A 23,878-nucleotide genomic window follows, 5' to 3' on the forward strand; every position below is an offset into this window, starting at 1 on the left:
AGTAAACCGGAGGAATCGGAGTAAAATGTGTAGGGGAAGCTGTGATAGGCGACAGCACAATCAAAAAGTGGGTGTCCAGGATCAAAGGTGAAGAACAAGAACCTGCTTTGAGTGACGTCCGTGACAAGTAAATAAGCGGCAGACCAATTCAGCTGTTAATCCTGAGAATAATGCTCGGGTCGAGGCACTGGTCAGGGCAAGATCATAGTTTTCATGACATCACCATCATGTGCCATCATTGATGGCACTCGAACCCTATACACATTTTAACAACCTTTTGAAAATGTTTGGTGGTGGTTACCCTTCCAAAGCAAGAAATTCAATCTCAGCTCTCTGCTTCTCACAGGCATCCAACAATTACATAATTTCCCAAATGGCTCACAGGAAGAGGACAGGTTTCAACAAAACCTTTTGTAGGTTAAATTAAATTAGGGTCATTACAGTTTGACTGCCCCTCGTAAAATGATGGAGCAGATTGTTTTATGACACAGGGAGCGCTGCATGGAAAGACAGTAGCACTTTCTACATCAGCAGATCTTACAACACCATCTCCACAAATATTTCTGTTCCTTCTAGCTCCCCCGTATGCCAATTGGTCCTGTGAAAATGAGCAAAAACCCTATCATGCCTTGTTGTATTACCGATATATTTGTCACCGCTTGCACAAAATCAGAAATAGCAAGATGTATTTTATTGCCTCTACTGACGTTTGTAGCAGGTAACGAAAAAAAACAACAACTTTCAGTTGTGGTGCAAATGCAAACAATAATTTGCTTTCCCTTTCCACTTTTTAAATGATGTTGCTGTTTTTACCAAAAGTTATCCGTGACTGATCATTATTGCTTTCATGTTGGATTAACTTTGTCATTCGTCGTCCAGGTGAAACTAAAATACAAGTACAAGGTGCGGATTTTCCTGGAGGAGAGCATGTCTTTTGGTGTGTTGGGAGAGCATGGCCGAGGGGTCACAGAACACTTTGGAGTCAATGTAAGTACTTTCTTTGAATTTTGTGAAGGATTAATGCAACTGTGGGCCAGCTGTTTAAGCACTGGTCTGAGGAATGAGTCTGTTAACAGTTTTGTTACATTCCAGACTGCACTCTGAAACTTTTTTAAGGCTGTATTTGACTTTTCTTGTGGGGACTGATAAAGTACTTATATCTGATGTTTGTGCAGATAGAAGACATTGACCTGATCAGTGCTAACATGGAGAATTCTGTGGCCTCCATTGGCGGTTTTTGCTGCGGACGCTCTTTTGTAATAGACCACCAGGTAAACACAACCACAGCGAAATTGAACAAAATATGTCTATGACAATTATGCTTAACGCCTACAAGTTGGTATTTCTGTTAAACGTGTACCCAATCGATTACCATTGAATTAGTGATCAAACCGGTAATTTTCCTTTTTTGATTAGCTGTTGGCACTGTATGAAAGAGTGGAGTTTTAGCTTTTGACATAAAAAGTTTTAATTTCCATGGAATGTGTTTTCATGCAGGGTCTGAAACATAACTGTTCACTAAACATTTGTCTTAACAAAGATTGAACACAAGTTGCAGTAGCAAGTATAAAAACGGACAGATTTTAATCACTTTCCGCACAATCTAATGAGATTAGTACAAAACCTGTTTCAAATGTTCTGATTTTACAAAGATAACGTTGCTCAGCTGGAGGTGGGGCTCGAAGGAGAGTGCCTGGTGGCCGGGCCTGCACCTATGAGGCCCTGCCGGGCATAGCCCGAAAGGGTAACGTGGGTCCCCCTTCCCATGGACTCACCACCTGTGGGAGGGGCCATAGGGGTCAGGTGCAGTGCGAGCTGGGTGGTGGCCGAAGGCAGGGACCTTGGCGATCCGATCCCCGGCTACAGAAGCTGGCTCTAGGGACGTGGAATGTCACCTCTGTGGCAGGGAAGGAGCCCGAGCTGGTGTGTGAGGTCGAGAAGTTCAGACTAGATATAGTTGGACTCTCCTCCGCACACGGCTTGGGCTCTGGTACCAGTCCTCTCGAGAGGGGTTGGACTCTCTTCCACTCTGGAGTTGCCCACGGTGAGAGGCGCCAAGCAGGTGTAGGTATACTTATTGCCCCCCGGCTCGGCGCCTGTACGTTGGGGTTCACCCCGGTGGACGAGAGGGTAGCCTCCCTCCGCCTTCGGGTGGGGGGACGGGTCCTGACTGTTGTTTGTGCCGATGCACCAAACAGCAGTTCAGAGTACCCACCCTTTTTGTAGTCCGAGGAAGAGGTGCTGAAGAGCGCTCCCGCTGGGAACTCCATCGTTCTGCTGGGGGACTTCAATGCTCACGTGGGCAATGACAGTGAGACATGGAGAGACGGTGAGACCCGTCCCCTGATCAGAACCCGAACGGTGTACTGTTATTGGACTACGGATTGTCCATAACGAACACCATGTTCAAGCATCAGGGTGTCCACACGTGCACTTGGCACCAGGACACCGTAGGTCGCAGTTCGATAATCGACTTTGTGGTCGTGTCATCGGACTTGCGACCCCATGTCTTCGGCGCTCGGTGAAGAGAGGGGCAGAGGTGTCAACTGACACCACCTGGTGGTGAGTTGGCTACGATGGTGGGGGAAGATGCCGGTCCGACGTGGCAGGCACAAACGTGTTGTGAGGGTCTGCTGGGAACGTGTGGCGGAATCCCCTGTCAGAAGGAGTTTCAACTCCCACCTCCGACAGTACTTTGCTCATGTTCCGGGGGTAGCGGGGGACATCGAGTCCGAGTGGACCATGTTCCGCGCCTCCATTGCTGGGGCGGCCGACTGGAGCTGTGGCCGTAAGGTGGTCGGTGCCTGTCGTGGAGGCAATCCCCGAACCCGTTGGTGGACACCAACGGTGAGGCATGCTGTCAAACTTAAGGAGGAGTCCTATCGGGCCTTTTTGGCCTGTGGGACTCCTGAGGCAGCTGATGGGTACCGGCTGGCCAAGCGGAATGCAGCTTTGGTGATCGCTGATGCAAAAACACGGGTATGGGAGGAGTTCGGTGAGGCCATGCAGAAAGACTTCTGGACGGAAGAAGCAGTGTGGTTTTCGTCCTGGCCGTGGAACAGTGGACCAGCTCTACACCCTCGGCATGGCCCTCAAGGGTGCATGGGAATTCGCCCAACCAGTGTGTTTTGTGGACTTGGAAATGGTGTTCGACCGTGTCCCTCGGGGGGTCCTGTGGGGGTTGCTTCTGGAGTATGGGGTACCGAACCCCCTGATTACGGGCTGTTCGGTCCTTGTACGGCCGGAGTCAGAGTTTGGTCTCCATATCCGACAGTAAGTCGGACTCGTTTCCGGTGAGGGTTGAACTCTGTTCATAACTTTTAGGGACAGAATTTCAAGGCGCAGCCGAGGCGTAGAGGGGGTCCGGTTCGGTGGCCTCAGTATTGCATCTCTGCTTTTTGCAGATGATGTGGTTCTGTTGGCTTCATCAATCCGTGATCTCCAACTCTCACTGGAGCAGTTCGCAGCCGAGTGTGAAACGGCTGGGATGAAAATCAGCACCTCCAAATCTGAGACCGTGATCCTCAATCAGAAAAGGGTGGCATGCCCTCTGTAGGTCGGGGATGAGATCCTGCCCCATGTGGAGGAGTTCAAGTATCTTGGGGTCTTGTTCACGAGTGAGGGAAGAATGGAACGGGAGATCGACAGGCGGATCGGTGCAGCGTCTGCAGTGATGCGGACTTTGTATCGATCGGTTGTGGTAAAGAAGGAGCTGAGCCGAAAGGCGAAGCTCTCAATTTACCGGTCGATCTATGTTCCTATCCTCACCTATTGTCACGAGCTGTGGGTCGTGATCGAAAGAACAAGATCCCGGATACTAGCGGCCGAAATAAGTTTCCCCCGCTCTCCCTTAGAGAAAGGATGAGAAGCTCGGTCATCCGGGTCATCAGAGTAGAGCCGCTGCTCCTCCACATTGAGAGGAGCCAGATGAGGTGGCTGGGGCATCTGATTCGGGTGCCTCCCGGACGCCTCCCTGGTGAGGTGTTCCAGGCACGTCCCACCGGGAGGAGACCCTGGGGACGACCCAGGACACGCCGGAGAGATTACGTCTTTCGGCTGGCCTGGGAACGCCTTGGGATCCCCCCGGAAGAGCTGGGTGAAGTGGCTGGGGAGAAGGAAGTCTGGCCGTCCCTGCTTAAGCTACTGCCCCCGCGACCCGACCTCGGATAAGCGGTAGAAAATGGATGGACGTTGCTCAGTTTTGATTGATATTGTAAATTGGACCGGACCATCGCAAATAATGACAGTTGACGCGCACAGTGAGCGATTGATTATACGGACGCCCTGAACAGCGAGCCTTTATAGGCGTTTGATACTGCACATACAGTATATTGTACTCTGTCAGATTTATTAAACCATAAAAAGAGAGTAATCGTAAAGGAAGAAGCGTGGTGCTCCAGAAAGAGGACATGCGCAAGAATAAAAGTGAAGAGTGTGGATATTTTAAGAGGCTCGCTCCCACCCATTCATTTGAATCCACCCGCCGCGGTATGCGCCGCGCGTCTGCATTTTGGCCACAAGCTTCACTTTTTTATTCAGTACATTGAAAATGTATTGGACTTATTCAAGGTCTCCGCTGAAATGTTGTGATTCGGGAATAAGAATGCATGTCTAATTATTTTGCAGCGCCTGTCAGGCCAAGGCTACTGTTTCTCTGCGTCCCTGCCTCCTATGTTAGCTGCTGCAGCCATCGAGGCCCTCAGCATTATGCAGGAGAATCCAGGTATAGGGTCTTGATTTCTTTGTTTACAAACCAATGATGACATTAAAGCACATGGCAGATAATAAAAATTACACTTTAATCACCGTAACTTTCCTTGTGCATGAGTAAAATGTTATGACGAGAGTCAAACTCCAGTCATGCTAAAATGAAGTATACACATGAAGCATAATGGATGTACGACGATGTTGGCGAGTCTGTGTGTGAGTGTGGGTGTGAGCTATGGCCAAAAGCAGCTCCTGTATGACTGTGCTAATAATACAAATAAAAACATAAAATAATATAGTGATAAACTTCTTTTAATATAAGGCGCACCGCATTAAAAGGCGCAGTCTCTGTTACGGGGTTTATTTCTGTATTTAACACATACATAAGGCGCACCGTATTCTTGGGTGCAGGCATGGTAAAACATACGCTAGCTTAAAACATACGGTAGCATGCATGCACGCTAAAGCATGCTAGCGTATGTTTTTAAAAAGGCAGCAGGAGCAAAACTGAGTTCAGTTGTACTTTATTGAAGTATTTAACAATGTACTCACGTTAGTTTTGGATCAATCCTCATCCACAAATCCATCAAAGTCCTCATCTCCTGTATCCGAAGTGAGTTCTCCATCAAATATGGCGGGTTCCCTCCCGTCATTGTCGGAGTCAGTCTCGTTGCCGTGCGGCTCCTCAGAAATGATGCCGGCTTTTACGAAAGCTCGAACAACAGTGCAAGCGGACACGTTAGCCCGAGCATCCGCAATCCATTCACAAATTGTGGCGTAACTCGCCCGGCGCTGCCTCCTCGTCTTAGTAAAGCTGTGTTCGCCATCTGTCATCCATCGCTCCCACGCCGCTCGCAACTTCACTTTGAACGCCCTGTTTACACCGATGTCCAGCGGTTGGAGTTCACTAATACATTGCTCGAGTTGGTCTTCCAACTCGGGCTCCCTCGCCTTGTTTCCGCGGAAACTCAGCTTCGTCTTTTTGACTTCCCTGAATCTCGTTTTCCTGCTTCTTCCACTTGCGAACCATGGATTCAGTGATCTTGAATTCTCTCCCGGCTGCTGGATTCCCATGTTCCTCCATTTCAAAATAAAAGTCCCCTGAAAATGGTATATTTCATTGTCATTACCACGGATTTCAAAAATTCATTCAAATAAATCTAGGTATCGCAACACCGGTCCAGTTCTGGGGGACACTGCACTGGACCGGTGTTGCGATTTTTTTCAGTCAGAGGTAATGACAGCAAAATATGCAGTTTTGGGAGACTTTTATTTTGAAATACAATTTCATATCTTCATCAAACCTCTTAGTGGAGTCCTTGGTGGTCTGTCACACTGATCTGGACTTGTCTTGCGATACCAAGGGGATTATTTGAGGGTGGCTTTGGCTCAGTCGCTAGAACAGGTTCGAATCCCTGCAACGACTGTCCGTCCGCATGTCGAAGTGTCCCTACCCTCGCATAAACAAAATTTTTTTAATGCATCTCAAGATTCAAATTAACCTTGCTGGTTGCATTCCTTAACCGAAGAGCACCGACGTCCGTATTATTGGGAAGCTTTTATTTTTAAGGTGGCTTTGGCCGCGAGTTGGCGACTTATTACCGTAATGCCTAGTATGAACAAAATTAGGGGCGGCTGGCTCGACCGCAGTCGTTTTCGGGGGTCCTGAGCCAAACCGATGTTGTTTTGCACAATGCACATACCGCCGCCATATACTTACTGTGTGCGTGCCTTCAGCGTCCTCCTTCACGCGCACCCTTCCCCATTTACGTCCGCATGCTGCCCTCAGCCATGTACGCTTTTCCTCTGTATAAGCATGTCGGCAGGAAAGCTTCCAGTCAGTCAACATTAATATATTCATATATATACAGTTTTTTTTTTTTTTTATATATATATATATATATATATATATATACACACACACACACACACACACACACACAGTTTCACACCACACACCCACCCGGCCGCACCCGCGACCACAACCTCACCTCTGACTTCTGCATTAACCATCCATGAACAGGATGTGAGACGCGTCTTCAAACAACAGAAGATTAACAAAGCGGCAGGACCGGACCATGTGTCCCCATCCTGCCTCAAAGTCTGCGCGGACCAGCTCGCTCCAGTCTTCACTCAGATCTTCAATAGATCTTTGGAATTGTGCGAAGTTCCATCCTGTTTCAAACACTCCACCATCATTCCAGTCCCCAAGAAACCTGCAATCTCTGGTCTGAATGACTACAGGCCTGTCGCTTTGACATCTGTGGTCATGAAGTCCTTTGAACGTCTCGTGCTGGACCACCTCAAGAGTGTCACAGGTCCCCTGCTGGACCCCCTGCAGTTTGCCTACCAAGCGAACAGGTCTGCGGATGATGCAGTCAACATGGGACTGCACTTCATCTTAGAACACCTCGACTGTGCAGGGACCTACGCGATGATTCTGATTCTAAGGGGAAAAAAATAAATTCAAAGTTACCTGGTGGTGGTAGTGTGATGGTCTTGGGCTGCTTTTCTCCTTCAGGACCTGGACAACTTGGTGTGATTGATGGAACCATGATTTCTGCTCTTTAACATAAATCCTGAAGGAGAATGTTCAGTCATCAGTTTGTGACCTCAAGCTGAAGCACACTAGGGTTCTGCAGCAGGATAATGATCGAAAAGCTGAAGCACACTCGGGTTCTGCAGCAGGATAACAATCCAAAACATAGCAGCAAGTCAACTTCTGAATGGCTTTAAAAAAAAAAAAAAAAAAAAAAAGGTTTTGGAGTGGCCTTGTCAAAGTCCAGACTTGAAGTGGCAGGCTTGAAAACTCTCCAATTTTTCTGAATTCAAACAATTCTGCAAGGAAGAGTGGACCAAAATATCTCCACAGAGATCTGAAAGACTCATTGCCAGTTATAGAAACCGCTGGATTTCAGTCATTGCTGCTGAGGATGGCCCAACCATTTGTTAGGTTTAGGGGACCATATCTTTTTCAAAAAGGGCCAGGTAACTTTAAATATTTGTTTTTTTTCCTCAACAAATGAAATCATCATTTAAAAACAGCATTTTAAGTTCACTTGGGTTATATTTGTCTGGTATGCATTTGTTTGATGATCTTAAACATTAAAGTGGGGATACTACGCAAAAATATAAGAATTTGAGAAGGGGGCCAAAACTTTTTCGCGGCACCATATGTTTGACTGTCCTTTTCAATAAACGGCTGAAAGTACATTTAACTTTTCCCCCCACATCACTCGAGCAACAGCGCATCTGAAGGAAACTCGTAAGTGAAATTTTGGCTCTCAACACAAAGCAAAAAAATTGCCCAAGCAAAGGCTCGTAACTAAAAAAACTCAGAAGTTTGGGGTACTCGTAAATCAAGGCACCATTATACTGGGTCGGTCGTGAGCTACACTTTTGTAGGGTGTGCAAGTCCCACTAGGTCATCGCGGTACATGTTTATGGAAAATCTGACCACTTTTCTTCAAAGGTTGCAGAAATATGGTTTTATGCCAGGCAGCAATAATCAAATCAAATATCAAGGCGGTTAGAGGTGTTTGGGATCAAGAATCAGATTTGTAGTACATGAAGTACACACCTGAAACAGTCACGTCATCAGAGCAACAAACTAATGACAACTGATCCAATACAGGTTGGGATAGCTAGGGTTTAAGTTAATAATTAATCGATTAATCGACAGCTACCTTAATTTCTCGTGTATAATGCGCTCCCCTCCCCCCCAAAAAATTGTCAAGTCAATAGTGTGAGTACATGGGTATAGGGGCAAATGGGGCATTTTATAAATGTATGCCGCCATCTAGTGGTTATGAAAAAGCTGTACACTTTCATTCCGAAATGCCACCGCCACCTTGTGGTTACACAAAAAAGTGTAGCCTACGCTTTCGTTCCAATATGAAAGGGTAGGTATGACTGCATATATGTACAGTTGTACTCATAAGTTTACATACCCTGGCTGAATTTATGAAAGGTTTTTTTTTTTTTAAATATGACTGAACAACAACCATCATTAATTTCTGTTATGTTTTGTTCAATGCTAATGCTTTTCTGAAATGCTTGACCGTTTAATTTGAATCCCATTAAAATAAAGTTAAATGTGTTTCGCCAAGTCCTTCATGTTTTCTTTGAAGAATTGTACGCATCTTACAAATTCTGCCTGGGTAATCAAACATATGAGCACAACTGTGTGTTTTCTCCATCCATCCATTTTCTGAGCCGCTTCTCCTCGCGAGGGTCGCGGACGTGCTGGAGCCTATCCTAGCTAACACCAGGCAGGAGGCGGGGTACACCCTGAACTGGTTGCCAGCCAAACGCAGGGCACATACAAACAAACAACCATTCACACTCACATTCAACTGAACTGAACCCACGCTGCCTGGACCAAAGTCAGGCGAGTGTACCACTACACCATCAGTGACTCTCAACAACATTCAATTAACGTTTGGGAACTGAGGTATCTCATTGTTGAAGCTTTGTAGGTGGAATTCTTTCCCATTCTTGCTTGATGTACAGCTCCAGCTGTTCAACAATCCGGGGTCTCCGTTGTTGTATTTTACGCTTCATAATGCGCCGCACATTTTCAATGAGAGACAGGTCTGGACTGTAGGCAGGCCAGTCTAGTACCCACACTCTTTTACTACGAAGCCACGCTGTTGTAACACGTGCAGAATGTGGTTTGGCATTGTCTTGCTGAAATAAGCAAGGGCGTCCATGAAAAAGATGTTGCTTGGATGGCAGCATATGTTTCTCCAAAACCTGTATGTACCTTTCAGCATTAATGGTGCCTTCACAGATGTGTAAGTTACCCATGCCATTGGAGCTAACACAGCCCCATACCATCACAGATGCTGGCTTTTGAACTTTGCGTCCATAACAGTCCGGATGATTCTCTTCCTCTTTGGCCCGAAGGACACGACGTCCACAATTTCCCAAAACAATTTGAAATGTAGACTCGTCGGACCACAGCACACTTTTTCACTTTGCATCACCTTTAACGGCTTCATATTTTCACTATTTAGACCTCCATAGAGTGACTCTAACATGGACTTTGTATAAACATGTCAATTTCATGTCCATTGTCTTCCACTTATCTGAGGTCGGATCACGGGGGCAGCAGCTTCAGCAGGGAAGCCCAGACTGCCCTCTCCCCAGCCACTTCCTCCAACTCTTCCGAGAGGATCCCGATGCGTTCCCAGGGAAGCCGAGAGACACAGTCTCCAGCGTATCCTGGCTCGTCCCCGGGGTCTTCTCCCGGTGGTACGTGCCCGGAAACACCCCATCAGGGAGGCGTCCAGGAGGCATCCTAAACAGATGCCCGACCCACCTCATCTGGCTCCTCTCAATGTGGAGGAGCAGCGGCTCTACTCTGAGCCCCTCCCGGATGACCGAGCTTCTTACCTTATCTCTAAGGGAGAGCCCGGACACCCTGCGGAAGAAACTCGTTTCGGCCGCTTGTATTGTTGGATCTTGTTCTTTCGGTCACGAACTGTGGGTAGGTGACGGTAGGAACGTAGATCGACCGGTAAATCTCATCCTCAACCTGGTGAGGGCACTTCACCCTTTTCCGACTAAAGACTATGGTTTCAGATTTAGAGGTGCTGATTCTCATCACAGCCGCTTCGCACTCTGCGGCGAGCCGCTCCAGTGAGAGTTGGAGATCACGGCCTGATGAAGCCAACAGAACCACATCATCTGCAAAAAGCAGAGATGCAAGACTGAGGCCACCAAACAAGACCCCTTCTACGCCGGCAATGCGTACCAAACTCTGACTCCGGTCGTACAGGTACCGAACAGGTAGTTTGGTACCCGTTGCTCCCGAAGCACCCACCCCCACAGGACTCCATGAGGCACATGGTCGAACGCCTTCTCCAAGTCTACAAAACACATGTAGACTGATTGGGCGAACTCCCATACACCCTCGAGGACCCTGCCAAGGATGAAGAGCTGGTCCACTGTTCCACGGCCAGGACGAAAACCACACTGCTCCTCCTGGATCTGAGATTCTACTTCCCGACGGACCTCTCCAGCATCCCTGAATAGACCTTACCAGGGAGGCTGAGGAGTGTGATCCCCCTGTAGTTGGAACACACCCTCCGGTCCCCCTTCTTAAAAAGGGGCACCACCACCCAAGTCTGCCAATCTAGAGGCACTGTACCCGATGTCCATGCGATGTTGCAGAGGCGTGTCAACCAGCACAGCCCTACAACACCCAGAGCCTTGAGGAACTCCGGGCGAATCTCATCCATGAGGAGCTTTTTAACCACCTCTGTGACCTCAACCCCAGAGATAGCAGAGCCCGCCTCAGATACTCCAGACTGCTTCCTCATGGGAAGGCGTGTTGGTGGAATTGAGGTCTTCGAAGTATTCTCCCCACCGATTAACAACATCCCGAGTCGATGTCAGCAGCGCCCCATCCCCACTATACACAGTGTTGATGGTCCACTGCTTCCCCCTCCCTAGACGCCAGATGGTGGACCAGAATTTCCTCGAAGCCGTCCGGAAGTCGTTCTCCATCGCCTCGACGAACTCCTTCCACGCCTGGGTTTTTGCCTTAGCGACCACCAAAGCTGCATTCTGCTTGGCCAACCGGTACCCATCAGCTGCCTCAGGAGTCCCACAGTCCAAAAAGGCCCGATAGGACTCCTCCTTCAGCTTGACGGCATCGCTCACCGCTGGTGTCCACCAACGGGTTCGGGAATTGCCGCCACGACAGGCACCGACTACCTTACGGCCACAGCTCCGGTCGTCCGCCTCGGCAATAGAGGCGCGGAACATGGTCCAATATCCCCCGCCTCCCCCAGGACGTGGGTGAAGTTCTGCCGGATGTGGGTGTTGAAACTCCTTCTGACAGGGAATTCCGCCAGACGTTCCCAGCAGACCCTCACAATACGTTTGGCCTGCCATGTCGCACCGGCATCTTCCCCCACCATCGGAGCCAACTCACCACCAGGTGGTGATCAGATGAAAGCTCCGCCCCTCTCTTCACCCGGCCGCAAGTCCGATGACACGACCACAAAGTCGATCATTGAACGGCGCCCTAGGGTTTCCTGGTGCCATGTGCACGTGTGGACACCCTTATGCTTGAACATGGTGTTCGTTATGGACAATCCGTGGTGAGCACAGAAGTCCAATAACAGAACACCTCTCGGGTTCTGATCGGGGGGGCCGTTCCTCCCAATCACACCCTTCCAGGTCTCACTGTCATTGCCCACGTGAGCATTGAAGTACCCCAGCAGAACGATGGAGTCTCCAGCGGGAGCTCTCTCCAGCACCCCCTCCAAGGACTTCAAAAAGGGTGGGTACTTTGAACTGCTGTTTGGTGCATAGGCACCTCCCGCAGGTGATGAGCCCATGGGAAGGAGGAATGATCATCAATTTATTTTATTTATTTATTATTTGTAGTCAATTTGAAACAATGTCCTGTTTGTGAATAAAGGTAATAAAAATTAAAACGTGTTTTTCATCTGAGTAAAGGGGGAGGGGGGGGGGGGGGAATCAACACAATCTATTTATTTATTTCAAAAAAAAAAATCAGTAGTTTCAGCCCAAGTTCAAATACCATAATGATGTAGTTTATCAGGCTGCTATTAGAGACATGCATATCCTTGGCCATTTTTAATCCTCTTTTAATTCGTATTTTACATTTGACTAAAAAGCAGTTGTGCTCTGTCTTTGCAGACATATTCACCGTTCTGAGGGAAAAATGCACATATGTTTACAGAGGATTGGAAGGGTAAGTTGTTCTACCATTAAGTTGTATTCTTTTTTTCAATTCAGGTCAACATGATCTCTAAAACGACACGACAACAATAGAAGTCTGCCCGTTGTTTTGCATAATTGCAAATGCTGCACTTTTTTTTTTTTTTTTTCCCCCCCCTCATCTTTTTTCAATTTTCCCTCGATCAACACACAGCCTTAGGGTACTGACATTCACATTTGTAAGATCGCCTGAAAAACATGGCCAGAATTGACCAAAGCATTTTTGCAGAGGCAGGGCTTCACATCTAATTGCCCAATAACTCATCGCACATTTATCCAGGTATCACCCAACTTTGAGGACATCTGCACAACGTGTTGTAGTATGTCTCCCAAAGTCATTTTAAGACAAACAGGTATCCTGCCCTCCTTATGTTCCCTGTACACGAAGGCACTAAGCTCATCACCTTATGCTGATCAAGACTCTGGACACCAGCTTGACCAGTTGACTCCCGGTTTATTGACAAGATGAAACTGAAAAAGTATTTAAAAAAAAAAAAAAAAAAAAGTCTTTTTAATCCGACACACCATTCATTATATGCACGGCAAGAAACGTAGCAAAAAATGGCCACTCGATGAAATTTGAAAGGAACTAGTCTATATGTGCCCTGCGAAAAACTGGCGACCGGTTCAGGGTGTCAGAGTCAGCTGGGATAGGCTTCAGCACGCCGTCGGCCCTAGTGAAAATGGATGGATGGGTAGTTGATGGTGAGAACACTGGCACTTATTCCATAGTTCTGGATTTAAAAATGATGTCTGCAGAAAAGATCCCCCCCCCGCCAGATTGACTCCGTAGTCATTTTAGGCTCCTTTTCTGAATATTTGAATATCAGCCAGATTTTGGCCTGCCTACTACGTTTTGAATCCAAAACACAGTCACAGCCTGACACCAGGAGCTGATTACATTTGCTCATTCAACTTCTTTGTATTGTGCGGTGTTGCCTGCATTGAAAGTCTGGATGTTATTTTTTTTAATACAAGAGTGAAAATAGTGACTGGTGTTTCGGAAAAGTCAAGCAAGCTGTCCCTTTTTTTTTTTTTTTTTTTTTCTCACTTCTTGAAAAGTTGACATTTTATTATTATTTATTGTTGATTTTCGTGTTGAGGTGCTGCGGGTCGCGGCCCTGCTTGTGGTTTCCAGCGGAACTGCCGAGCACACGCAACATTGGCGACGAGTGTTGATCCGCTACTACATCTTGTATCAATTAGGAAACGCGCCTACAATTATCTAATTAGTTAACGGATGTTAATGTTAAATGTGTTAAGCGACGGCACGATGTTCGGGATTATGTCACAACACAGGCTGAACTTAAAATTCAGAAATGGCAAATAAAAACAGAAAAATATTGTACTTTATTTTTAGGGAGGATGCATTTGGGACTAGTCTTTGAAGTTGGCATTAGTGAAAAATGAAGTGGAACAGACAAATGATTTTAGTCAATTCTTTTCCAGAATGAGAGTGCTTTAAAGACGAGGATGCTATTCATGTGGCACAGCTTGAAGTAGGCATCAGATGCAGGTGGAGATGGGCCTGGCTCAAGTTGGAGACCGAAACAAAAAAGCAAAGAAATTAGGCAGATTTAATTTTAATCTTAAATTTGTACATCAACATGTGCTTGAGTGGTGTAAATACGTTTTTCTGCGTGATTTATTTATTTTTTTTTCTGAACCCTGTGGCCTATTTAACGATGCATCTAAACTATTGATTTTTTTTTTTTTTCCTGCTAACGGCGCAACTTGTTTCAACGTACAACAAAAATGTGTTCAAACGTAATGCTTAAAACATGACCGTTTCGCGTAATGCACTCGGTTTTTGGCATGCGCAGATGACTCCAGCGTGTAGAAGACGACGACGCTCGTTTTTGGCACGCTCGAAGCAAAACGCAGCACGCCACGCACGAACACAAAATATTTTTGTTTTTCACACCCTCATCATGGAAAGTACAAGAAGAAAAGCGTATGATGCAGCTTTTAAGTTGAAAGCCACTGATCTGTCCATCCGGGAGGGAAATCGAGCTGCTTGCACGTAAGCTTGGCGTTAGCGAATCGATGTTGAGGCGTTGGAGACGGCAGCGTGAAGAACTGATGCAATGCCAAAAGCCAACAAAGGCTTTCAGAGGTCATAAGAGCAGATGGCCCGAACTTGAAAATGTTCTTGTGGACTGGATGAACACACAGAGAGCAGACGGCCGAGGTGTATCCACCATGCAGATCCAACTGAAAGCTAAAAAGAAAATCGCCAGCGAAATGTGTATTGAAGGTTTTCAAGGTGGGCCATCATTGTGTTTTCGATTTATGAGACGAAAAGGGTTGTCCATCTGGGCGCGGACGACCGTCTGTCAGCAACTCCCTCCCGACTGCGAGGAAAAAGTTGCAAACTCCCACAAATTCATTGCAACAAAAATAGCCGAGGATTCCATCGGACCAGACGAGGACATCAATATGGATGAAGTGCCTTTGACGTTCGAGCTGCCTCTAACTCGAACTGTTAACAAGACAGGAGCGTCATCCATTATGGTGAAAACAACTGGCCACGAGAGAACTCACTTCACGTGTGTTCTGAGCTGCACCGCTTCCAGACAAACGCTTCCACCAATGGCGATTTAAAAGCAGGCGACTATGCCAAAAGAAAAACTCATAAAAGGCATAGTCGTTAAAGTTAACAAAAAAGGGTGGATGATAGAAAGCTTAATGACTGAATGGCTGACAGAGTGTTACAGTAGGCGTCCAGGAGGATTTTTTTTTTTTTTACCGGAAAAAAGCATTGCTTGTTTTGGACAGTATGAGGGCCCCTATAACATTCTGTGAAAACAGCCATCAAGAGATCAAACGCAATTCCAGCTGTGATTCCTGGAGGTACAACTAAATTTTTGCAGCCACTGGACATCGGTGTGAGTCGTGCTTTTAAAGCGGCACTCCGAGGTGGGTTGGGAGGCTTGGATGACCAGCGGCGAGAAATCTTTCCCAAAAACTGGCCGCATGCGAAGATCATCCTTTTCTGAGGTCTGCCAGTGGTTCTTGAAAGCATGGAGCAGTGTGAAAGAATCTACGATCACCAATGGATTTCGAAAGGCTGGACTGCTACATGAGGAGAACAGCACAACTTCAACGGGAACTGTGTCTCGAGATGAAAATGACATTGAGAGCGACAGAGAGACTGAAATGGTGTGTGACGGAGACATTCTGAGGCATTTCAACTCCGACACTGAAGAAGACGACTTCAGTCGTTTCAGTGAACGGGAGGAGGATGACTTTTCTGTTATGTTTGAGCCGTTTTACTGCCGTGTTACAGGCACTGTTTGGAAACAAGGTATATAAAAAAACATTTACAAAATCTTTCTGTGTAAATATCTCATTTCACAACGTATGTATCTGCGGCATATAGTCCGCTGCGGCGAAAAATGCAGCCCGATGGGAGGCACAAGCCAGTCCAAACTGTAGGCCGGTCCCAAGCCCGGATAAATGCAGAGGGTTGCGTATGGAAGGGCATCCGGCTTAAAACTTTGCCAAACAGATATGAGCGTCCATCCAAAGAATTCCATACCGGATCGGTCTTGGCCCGGGTTAACAACGTCCGGCACCGTTAACCTACAGGGCGCCGGTGGAAATGCAGCTACTGTTGGTTGAAGTCGAAGAAGAAGAGGTGGAAAGCACAGAGCCTAGAATTGAACGTGGGGACTTTGAATGTTGGGACTGACAGGAAAATCTCAGGAGTTGGTTGACATGATGATTAGGAGAAAGGTTGATATATTGTGTGTCCAGGAGAGCAGGTGGAAAGGCAGTAAGGCGAGAAGTTTAGGGCCAGGGTTTCAATTATTTTACCATGATGTAGATGGGAAGAGAAATGGAGTTGGGGTTATTTTAAAAGAAGAGTTGGCTAAGAATGTCTTGGAGGTGAAAAGCGTATCAGATCGAGTGATGAGGCTGAAACTTGAAATTGAGGGTGTTATGTGTCATGTGATTAGTGGCTATGCCCCACAGGTCGGATGTGACCTAGAGGTGAAAGAGAAATTCTACAAGGAGCTAGACGAAGTAGTTCTGAGCATCCCAGACAGAGAGAGAGTCGTAATTGGTGCAGATTGAAATGGACATGTTCGTGAAGGTAATAGGGGTGATGAAGAAGTGATGGGTAAGTGCGGCAGTAGACAGCATAGGATGGTGGTGTGTAAGATGACTCTGGTGGTGGGGAGGAAGACAAAGGCAGAGAAGAGAACCATGTGGTGGAAGCTGAGACAGGACGAGTGTTGTGCAGCTTTTCGGGAAGAGGTGAGACAGGCTCTCGGTGGTGAAGGGGGAGCTTCCAGAAGAAGAAGAAGAAGAATCACCTTTTATTGTCATGAACATGCATGCATGTACATGAAATTTGTTCTCTGCATTTAACCCATCACAGTGAACACATACACATGTTAGTGGAACACACCGGAGCAGGGGGCAGCTGAAGCACCCGGGGAAGACTGGACCACTGCAGCCAAGGTGATCAGAGAGGCAGGCAGGAGAGTACTTGGTGTATCTTCTGGTAGGAAAGGAGAGAAGGAGACTTGGTGGTGGAACCTCACAGTACAGGAAATACAAGGAAAAAGGTTAGCTAAGAAGAAGTGGTACACTGAAAAGACAGAGGAGAGTCGAAAGGAATACATTGCGATGCGACACAGGGCAAAGGCCAAACGAGGCATATGATGACATATATGTATCGTCAACCTTTCGGCTTGTCCCGTCAGGGGTCGCCACAGCGCGTCATCCTTTTCCATGGAAGCCTATCTCCTGCATCCTCCTCTCGAACACCAACTGCCCTCATGTCTTCCCTCACGACATCCATCAACCTTCTTTTTGGTCTTCCTCTCTCCACCCGTTCCAACCTGCTTGGACCCGTTTCTTCACTTCCTGACCACACTCACCGTTGCTCTGGACGGTTGACCCCAAGTATTTAAAGTCCTCCACCCTTGCTATCTCTTCTCCCTGTCGCCTCACTCTTCCCCCACCACCCCTCTCATTCATGCACATATATTCTGTCTTACTTCGGCTAATCTTCTTTCTAACTGTTCCTCCAGCTGCTCACTGCTTCCACTGCAGATCACAATGTCATCTGCAAACATCATGGTCCACGGGGATTCCAGTCTAACCTCATCTGTCAGCCTATCCATCACCACTGCAAAAAGGAAGCGGCTCAGGGCTGATCCCTGATGCAGTCCCACGTCCACCTTAAATTCCTCTGTCACACCTACAGAACACCTCACCGCTGTTCTGCCGCCCTTGTACATGTCCTGTATTATTCTAACATACTTCTCTGCCACTCCAGACCTTCGCATGTAGTACCACAGTTCCTCTCTGGGTACTCTGTCATAGGCTTTCTCTAGATCTACAAAGACACAATGTAGCTCCTTCTGACCTTCTCTGTACTTTTCCATCAACATCCTCAAGGCAAATGGTGCATCTGTGGTACTCTTTCTAGGCATGAAACCATACTGTTGCTCGCAAATACTCACTTCTGTCCTGAGTCTCGCCTCCACTACTCTTTCCCATAACTTCATTGTGTGGCTCATCCACTTTATTCCTCTATAGTTCCCACAGCTCTGCACATCACCTTTGTTCTTAAAAATGGGCACCAGTACACTTTTCCTCCATTCCTCAGGCATCTTCTCACGCACTAGAATTCTATTGAACAAGCTGGTCAAAAACTCCACAGCCACCTCTCGTAGATGCTTCCATACCTCCACAGGAATGTCATCAGGACCAACTGCCTTTCCATTTTTCATCCTCTTTAATGCCTTTCTAACTTCCTCCTTACTAATCATTGCCACTTCCTGGTCCACCACACTTGCTTCTTCTACTCTCCCTTCTCTCTCATTTTCCTCATTCATCAACCCATCGAAGTATTCTTTCCATCTGTCCAGCACACTACTGGCACCAGTCAACATATTTCCATCTCTATCCTTAATCACCCTAACCTGCTGCACATCCTTCCCATCTCTATCCCTCTGTCTGGCCAGCCTGTATAGATCCTTTTCTCCTTCTTTAGTGTCCAACCTGCCATACATGTCATCATATGCCTCTTGTTTGGCCTTTGCCACCTCTACCTTTGCCCTGTGTCGCATCTCATCTTCTTAGCTAACCTTTTTCCTTGTGTGATTTCCTGTACTGTCTCTCCTTTCCAACCAGAAGATACACCAAGTACTCTCCTGCCTGCCTCTCTGATCACCTTGGCTGCAGTGGTCCAGTCTTCTGGAAGCTCCTCCCGTCCACCGAGAGCCTGTCTCACCTCTTCCCGAAAAGCCGCATAACACGTGTTCCTGTCTCAGCTTCCACCACATGGTTCTCTTCTCTGCCTTTGTCTTCCTCCCCCCCACCAGAGTCATCTTACACACCACCATCCTATGCTGTCTAGCCACACTCCCCCCTACCACTACCTTACAGTTGGTAACCTCCTTCAGATTACATTGTCTGCACGAGATGTAATCCACCTGCGTGCTTCTACCTCCGCTCTTGTAGGTCACCCTATGTTCGTGCCTCTTCTGGAAAAAAGTGTTCACTACAGCCATTTGCATCCTTGTTGCAAAGTCTACCACCATCTGTCCCTCCAAGTTCCTTTCCTGGATGCCGTACTTACCCATCACTTCTTCATCACCCCTATTACCTTCACCAGCATGTCCATTTCAATCTGCACCAATTACGACTCTCTCTCTGTCTGGGATGCTCAGAACTACATCATCTAGCTCCTTCCAGAATTTCTCTTTCACCTCTAGGTCACATCCGACCTGTGGGGCACATCCACTAATCACATTATACATGACACCCTTAATTTCAAATTTCAGCCTCATCACTCGATCTGATACTCTTTTCACCTCCAAGACATTCTTAGCCAACTCTTCTTTTAAAATAACCCCGACTCCATTTCTCTTCCCATCTACACCATGGTCAAATAATTGAAACCCTGGCCCTAAACTTCTCGCCTTACTGCCTTTCCACCTGCTCTCCTGGACACACAATATATCAACTTTTTCATCCTAATCACGATGTCAACCAACTCCTGAGATTTTCCTGTCATCGTCCCAACATTCAAAGTCCCCACATTCAATTCTAGGCTCTGTGCTTTCCTCTTCTCTTCCTGCCGAAGAACCCGCGTTGCACCTCTTCTTCTTCTTTGACTTCGACCCACAGTAGCTGAATTTCGCCCTGCAGGTTGACAGCGCCGGTGGCGGACGTTGTTAACCCGGGCCACGACCGATCCGGTCTGAAATTCTTTGGATGAACGCTCATATTTGTTTGGCAAAGTTTTAAGCCTCATTGTTCCAGGGCTGGTACTCATTGTTTCCATGACATGTGCATCCCAGGACATATTCTCAAGTGTAAAATGATATATGGTGTGTGTGTCTCGTTACATCTGGTGTAAATGTAGCACAGCATTACAGAAAACAAAACATCATACCAGCAGTCAAACATGGTGGTGGCAGTGTGATGGTCTTGGGGTGCTTGGCTATTTCAGGACCTGGACGACTTGTAATTTGTGATTGATGGAACCATGAATTCCGCTCTTTAACTGAAAGTCCTGAAGGAGAATGTTCAGCCATCTGTTTGTGACCTCAAGCTGAAGTGCACTTGCGTTCCGCATCAGGATGACGATCAAAAACACACGAGCAAAGTCAACTTTGAATGGCTTGAAAAAATAAATAAATAAATAAGGTTTTGGGGTCGCCTAGTCAAAGTCCAGACTTGGATCAGATTGAAATCCCGCGGCATGACCTTAAAAAGGCCGTTCATGCTCGAAAACTTTCCATTTTTGCTGAATTCAAACGTTTTTGCAAGAAAGAGTGGGCTAAAATATCTCCACAGAGATGTGAAACACTCCTTGACAATTATAGAAAACGCTTGGTTTTCGTTGTTGTTGCTGAGGATGGCCCAACCAGTTATTAGTTTGAGGGGGCCATTACGTTTTCACACAGGGCCCTGTAACTTTGAATATTGTTTTTCCTTTATAAATGAAATCGCCATTTAAAAACAGTATTTTAAGTACACTTGGGTTATATTTGTCTGAGATTTACATTTGTCTGATGAGCTTAAACATTGAAGTGGGGAAACGATGCAAAAAGCTGTCGGCCCTTTAAACATGCTGTTTTTAGACATGTCACACCAGGAACTTCTCTTTACCTGGGAGGGGAAAAAAAACATCTGCCTGAGCGTAAGAAATCTAAAATCCAATTGAAGCGATCTATAAAAAAAAAAAAAAAAACAGCCTCTGGTCCTTAGACATATCTGCTGTGAAAACAAACAAGAACAGCGGGAAAAAAATACATTCAAAATTTCTGTCACATATTCGAATGTTTGCTTGTTCTTATATTACAGAATTCCAGGGCTGAAGTTGGTGGGAGTGCAGTTTGCCCCAGCTCTTCACTTGCAGCTGGAGAGAAGTACAGGCTCGAGAGAGTCTGACATGCAGTTGCTGCGCTCCATTGTAGATTACGTGAGTCCTATTTTATTGTACACGAAATGCACCATCCGGCCTCAACGTGATGATACTCATCTATCCCTTCAGTCCTAGACATGTCTTGAGATATACTTTTTAATAGTCAATACAACTCAAAAGAATATTAGGCATTGGCAAATATTCAAGAAAATGATAGATGTCCCCTCGTGATTCAATAATAATAATAAAATTTAAAAAAAAAAAAAGAAAAGACAAAGCAGCTCATCTATTAAACTTTTTGGATCAAAAATAAACCGGAAGGCTGTAGCCTGGATTCCAACCACAAACTGCGGAACTCTGAGGCAGATGTGCTAACCGCTCTTTCACTGTGCCACTGTTGACTTCCAGTTGGCTCGAATTAAAAAAAGAAAAACGACAACAAAAACACACAGTATGCTCTCGGAAACAAACTGTTGCAATCGTGCAACTGTAGAGGGAATAGAATGTGTGAAGTAACATCTTAATTTTCCTACTGATCAGAAGTTAACAACTATCATATTCATAAATGTAAAAAATCTTGAAAAACACTTGCGGCAGCACGGCGCCCAACTGGCGAGCACATCTGTCTCGCAGTTCTGAGGACCTGGGTTCAAATCCGGCCTCGCCTCTGCGGTGTTTGCGTGTTCTCGCCGTAGGTGTGGATGTGAGTGCGAATGGTTGTTTGTTTATATGTGCCCTGCGACTGGCTGGCGACCAGTTCAGGGTGTGCCCTGCCTCTCGACCACAATCGGATGGATGGATGGATGGATGGACGCTTGCTTGATTTTAATGTCAAATGAGGAGGGTGAACGTCGTCGCGGCACCTGATGCGCTTAATTTTCCGTGTTTTGGTTGTTAGTGTATGGAGAGGCAAGTGGCGCTGACCCTCGCCCGATACCTCGAAAAAGAGGAGCGATATCCCCCTCCTCCCAGGTAAAGTCAGTCTTTTTGCCACCATTGCCAGCCCGCCTATAGGTTGCCGGGGGGAGGTCAAATCTCAAATGTCTATTATTCCTTGCGTCTTCAGCATCCGGGTGGTGGTGACCATTGAACAGACGGAGGAAGACATACTGAAGGCCAAATTCTGTATCCTGGAAGCCGCTTTAGCGCTGCTTAAGTGAATGGAGGACTTGATTTCCTTTGTTTTCCCCCTTTCCCGATCTCATAGGACCTCTTCATTCTCTTGACTGAGTCGTAAGCGTGAAAAAGAGTTCTTCACTCAGATTGTGAGCATACTTGCAACTGCTCGTATTATGAGGCCTTTTTATATCCTAACTCCTGAACCCCCCGCCGACCCCCCAACTTGCGTATCCTTAACATGAATGTTAACTGACTGCTGTCACTGATAAAGATAAAAAGACTCCTGAAGCTGCCGTGCAAATATTACTGTTGTGAGGATTTGACAGCTGCTTGTCCAACCTTTGCTGCAGACTAAAACGATCGAACATTTGGAATTGCAACACTCAGATTTGTTAGTGTTCAGCACATCCATTCACTGGCTTCTTTAGCATCCCACCATGTTTTTGTCTTTCATTTATTTCATCTTGCCATTCGATATTGTACATTCAACAAATGTTTTCTACTAAGCCAATTATAGCATAATAAAACCCCACTGTGTAAAATAGTCTTTATTTGTACGGGAAATTGGAAATGTGTTTTTTCTTGTCAGACGACACTTTTCCAGTTTTCGATCAATTAGGATTACCAAAATTATTTCTATTTGCTAAATGCTAGAATGATGACAGGAAAGGGGGGGGGGGGGGGGGGGGGGGGGGGGGGGGGGGGGGGGGGGGGGGGGGGGGGGGGGAGTTTCCTTTCTGTGCAATCATCAGGTATCATAATTTAATAAATATGACTGATTGATGACCCAGCACATGCCAAAAACTATTATGCCTGTAGCGGACATGCTCCCCGCAAATGGAGGTGACACTGTGGCTCCCCTACGGTTTGATAAACTGGAGCCTTCGAAGCCACCCTGCTCTGAGACTCCCCCAACAAGACCCTTTGGACCCTAAAGTAATTAGCAGGTCCCCTCGAAATCTTGGTTTACAGTCATCAAAGAGTCCTTTCTTCGTTTGAACTCAAAGCAGGCCAAAAGGGACCGATCGAGCGATGGGATGCAAATACAGCAACAAACTCGTTCCTTAATATCCAAAGGTGTGCGCTAGGCGCCACCCGCAGGGGTCGAGAGGAACTGCTAAGTCGACGGGCGGACTCTCGTTTGGATGTTTAACCAAGGAAAAATGTCTGTTTTGATATTTCACCAACTCTGCAGTTATTCCAAATGTATGCCCTGATGTCTGTGTCGTTGTGTCAACTTTACAAATGCACCTGTGAGATTTTGACCATTGTTTTGACGCGATTTCACTCCCAGCAGCATGAAATGTGAGTGGCCGTGGGCCACCCCTGCCCCTTTTGCCCTTTCTTTATTCGGGCACACGGCTCGGTAACCATGAAAGCCGGGATAGAACAAACTTGGCTTCGCAGCCTAACCGCGGGCCACCGCTAGGCGATCAGAGCTACTACGAAGGTACCAGGTACGCTGCCAGTCAAGCGGGATCACTCTGAATTTGCCAGCGAGCCACACACACACAAAAAAAAAAAAAAAAATGCAGGAAGAGAGACGGTCCGGTTCTCCCAAGAAGGCGTGATGCACATTTTTTTTCTTCTTCCTTTTTGTTTGATTTTTCGATATATTTTTCTTCTGCAACCAAATCTGTCGCCTTGCTTCCTGAGCCACTGCTGAGAGAGAGAGAGAGACTACCGTAATTTCTTGTGTATAATGCGCACCCATGTATATTCCGCATCCCCAAAGTTGACCTCAAAATTCTGGAAAATCCTTCTCCCTATGTATCAGGCATTTTTACAATGCATGATTTTGCTTCTACCCATATGAGCAAAACATGAAGTATCTGTATTTTGTTTGCTTTTTTCAAATAATTATTCTGGTTTAGCACTTTATTTGAGCACGTAATCCTT

The 23,878-nt window shown here is 46.6% G+C and overlaps 1 protein-coding gene across 1 annotated transcript in view; it reads left to right on the forward strand.

Moving 5' to 3' along the window:
• The window catches only part of sptlc1 (serine palmitoyltransferase, long chain base subunit 1), a 44,055-nt gene extending 21,417 nt beyond the window's left edge, over positions 1 to 22,638 (forward strand). Inside the window, exons 9-15 of the mRNA XM_061699540.1 lie at positions 880 to 987; positions 1,176 to 1,271; positions 4,627 to 4,723; positions 12,385 to 12,439; positions 20,800 to 20,917; positions 21,759 to 21,832; positions 21,927 to 22,638. Of these exons, the coding sequence (XP_061555524.1) occupies positions 880 to 987; positions 1,176 to 1,271; positions 4,627 to 4,723; positions 12,385 to 12,439; positions 20,800 to 20,917; positions 21,759 to 21,832; positions 21,927 to 22,020 (642 nt within the window). The 3' untranslated portion in view covers positions 22,021 to 22,638. The remainder of the gene's footprint in view (positions 1 to 879; positions 988 to 1,175; positions 1,272 to 4,626; positions 4,724 to 12,384; positions 12,440 to 20,799; positions 20,918 to 21,758; positions 21,833 to 21,926) is intronic.
• Positions 22,639 to 23,878: the final 1,240 nt, after the last annotated feature.

This window comes from Phycodurus eques, chromosome 15 (genome assembly GCF_024500275.1).
Source record: "Phycodurus eques isolate BA_2022a chromosome 15, UOR_Pequ_1.1, whole genome shotgun sequence".
In the NCBI taxonomy this organism is placed as follows: Eukaryota; Metazoa; Chordata; class Actinopteri; order Syngnathiformes; family Syngnathidae; genus Phycodurus; species Phycodurus eques.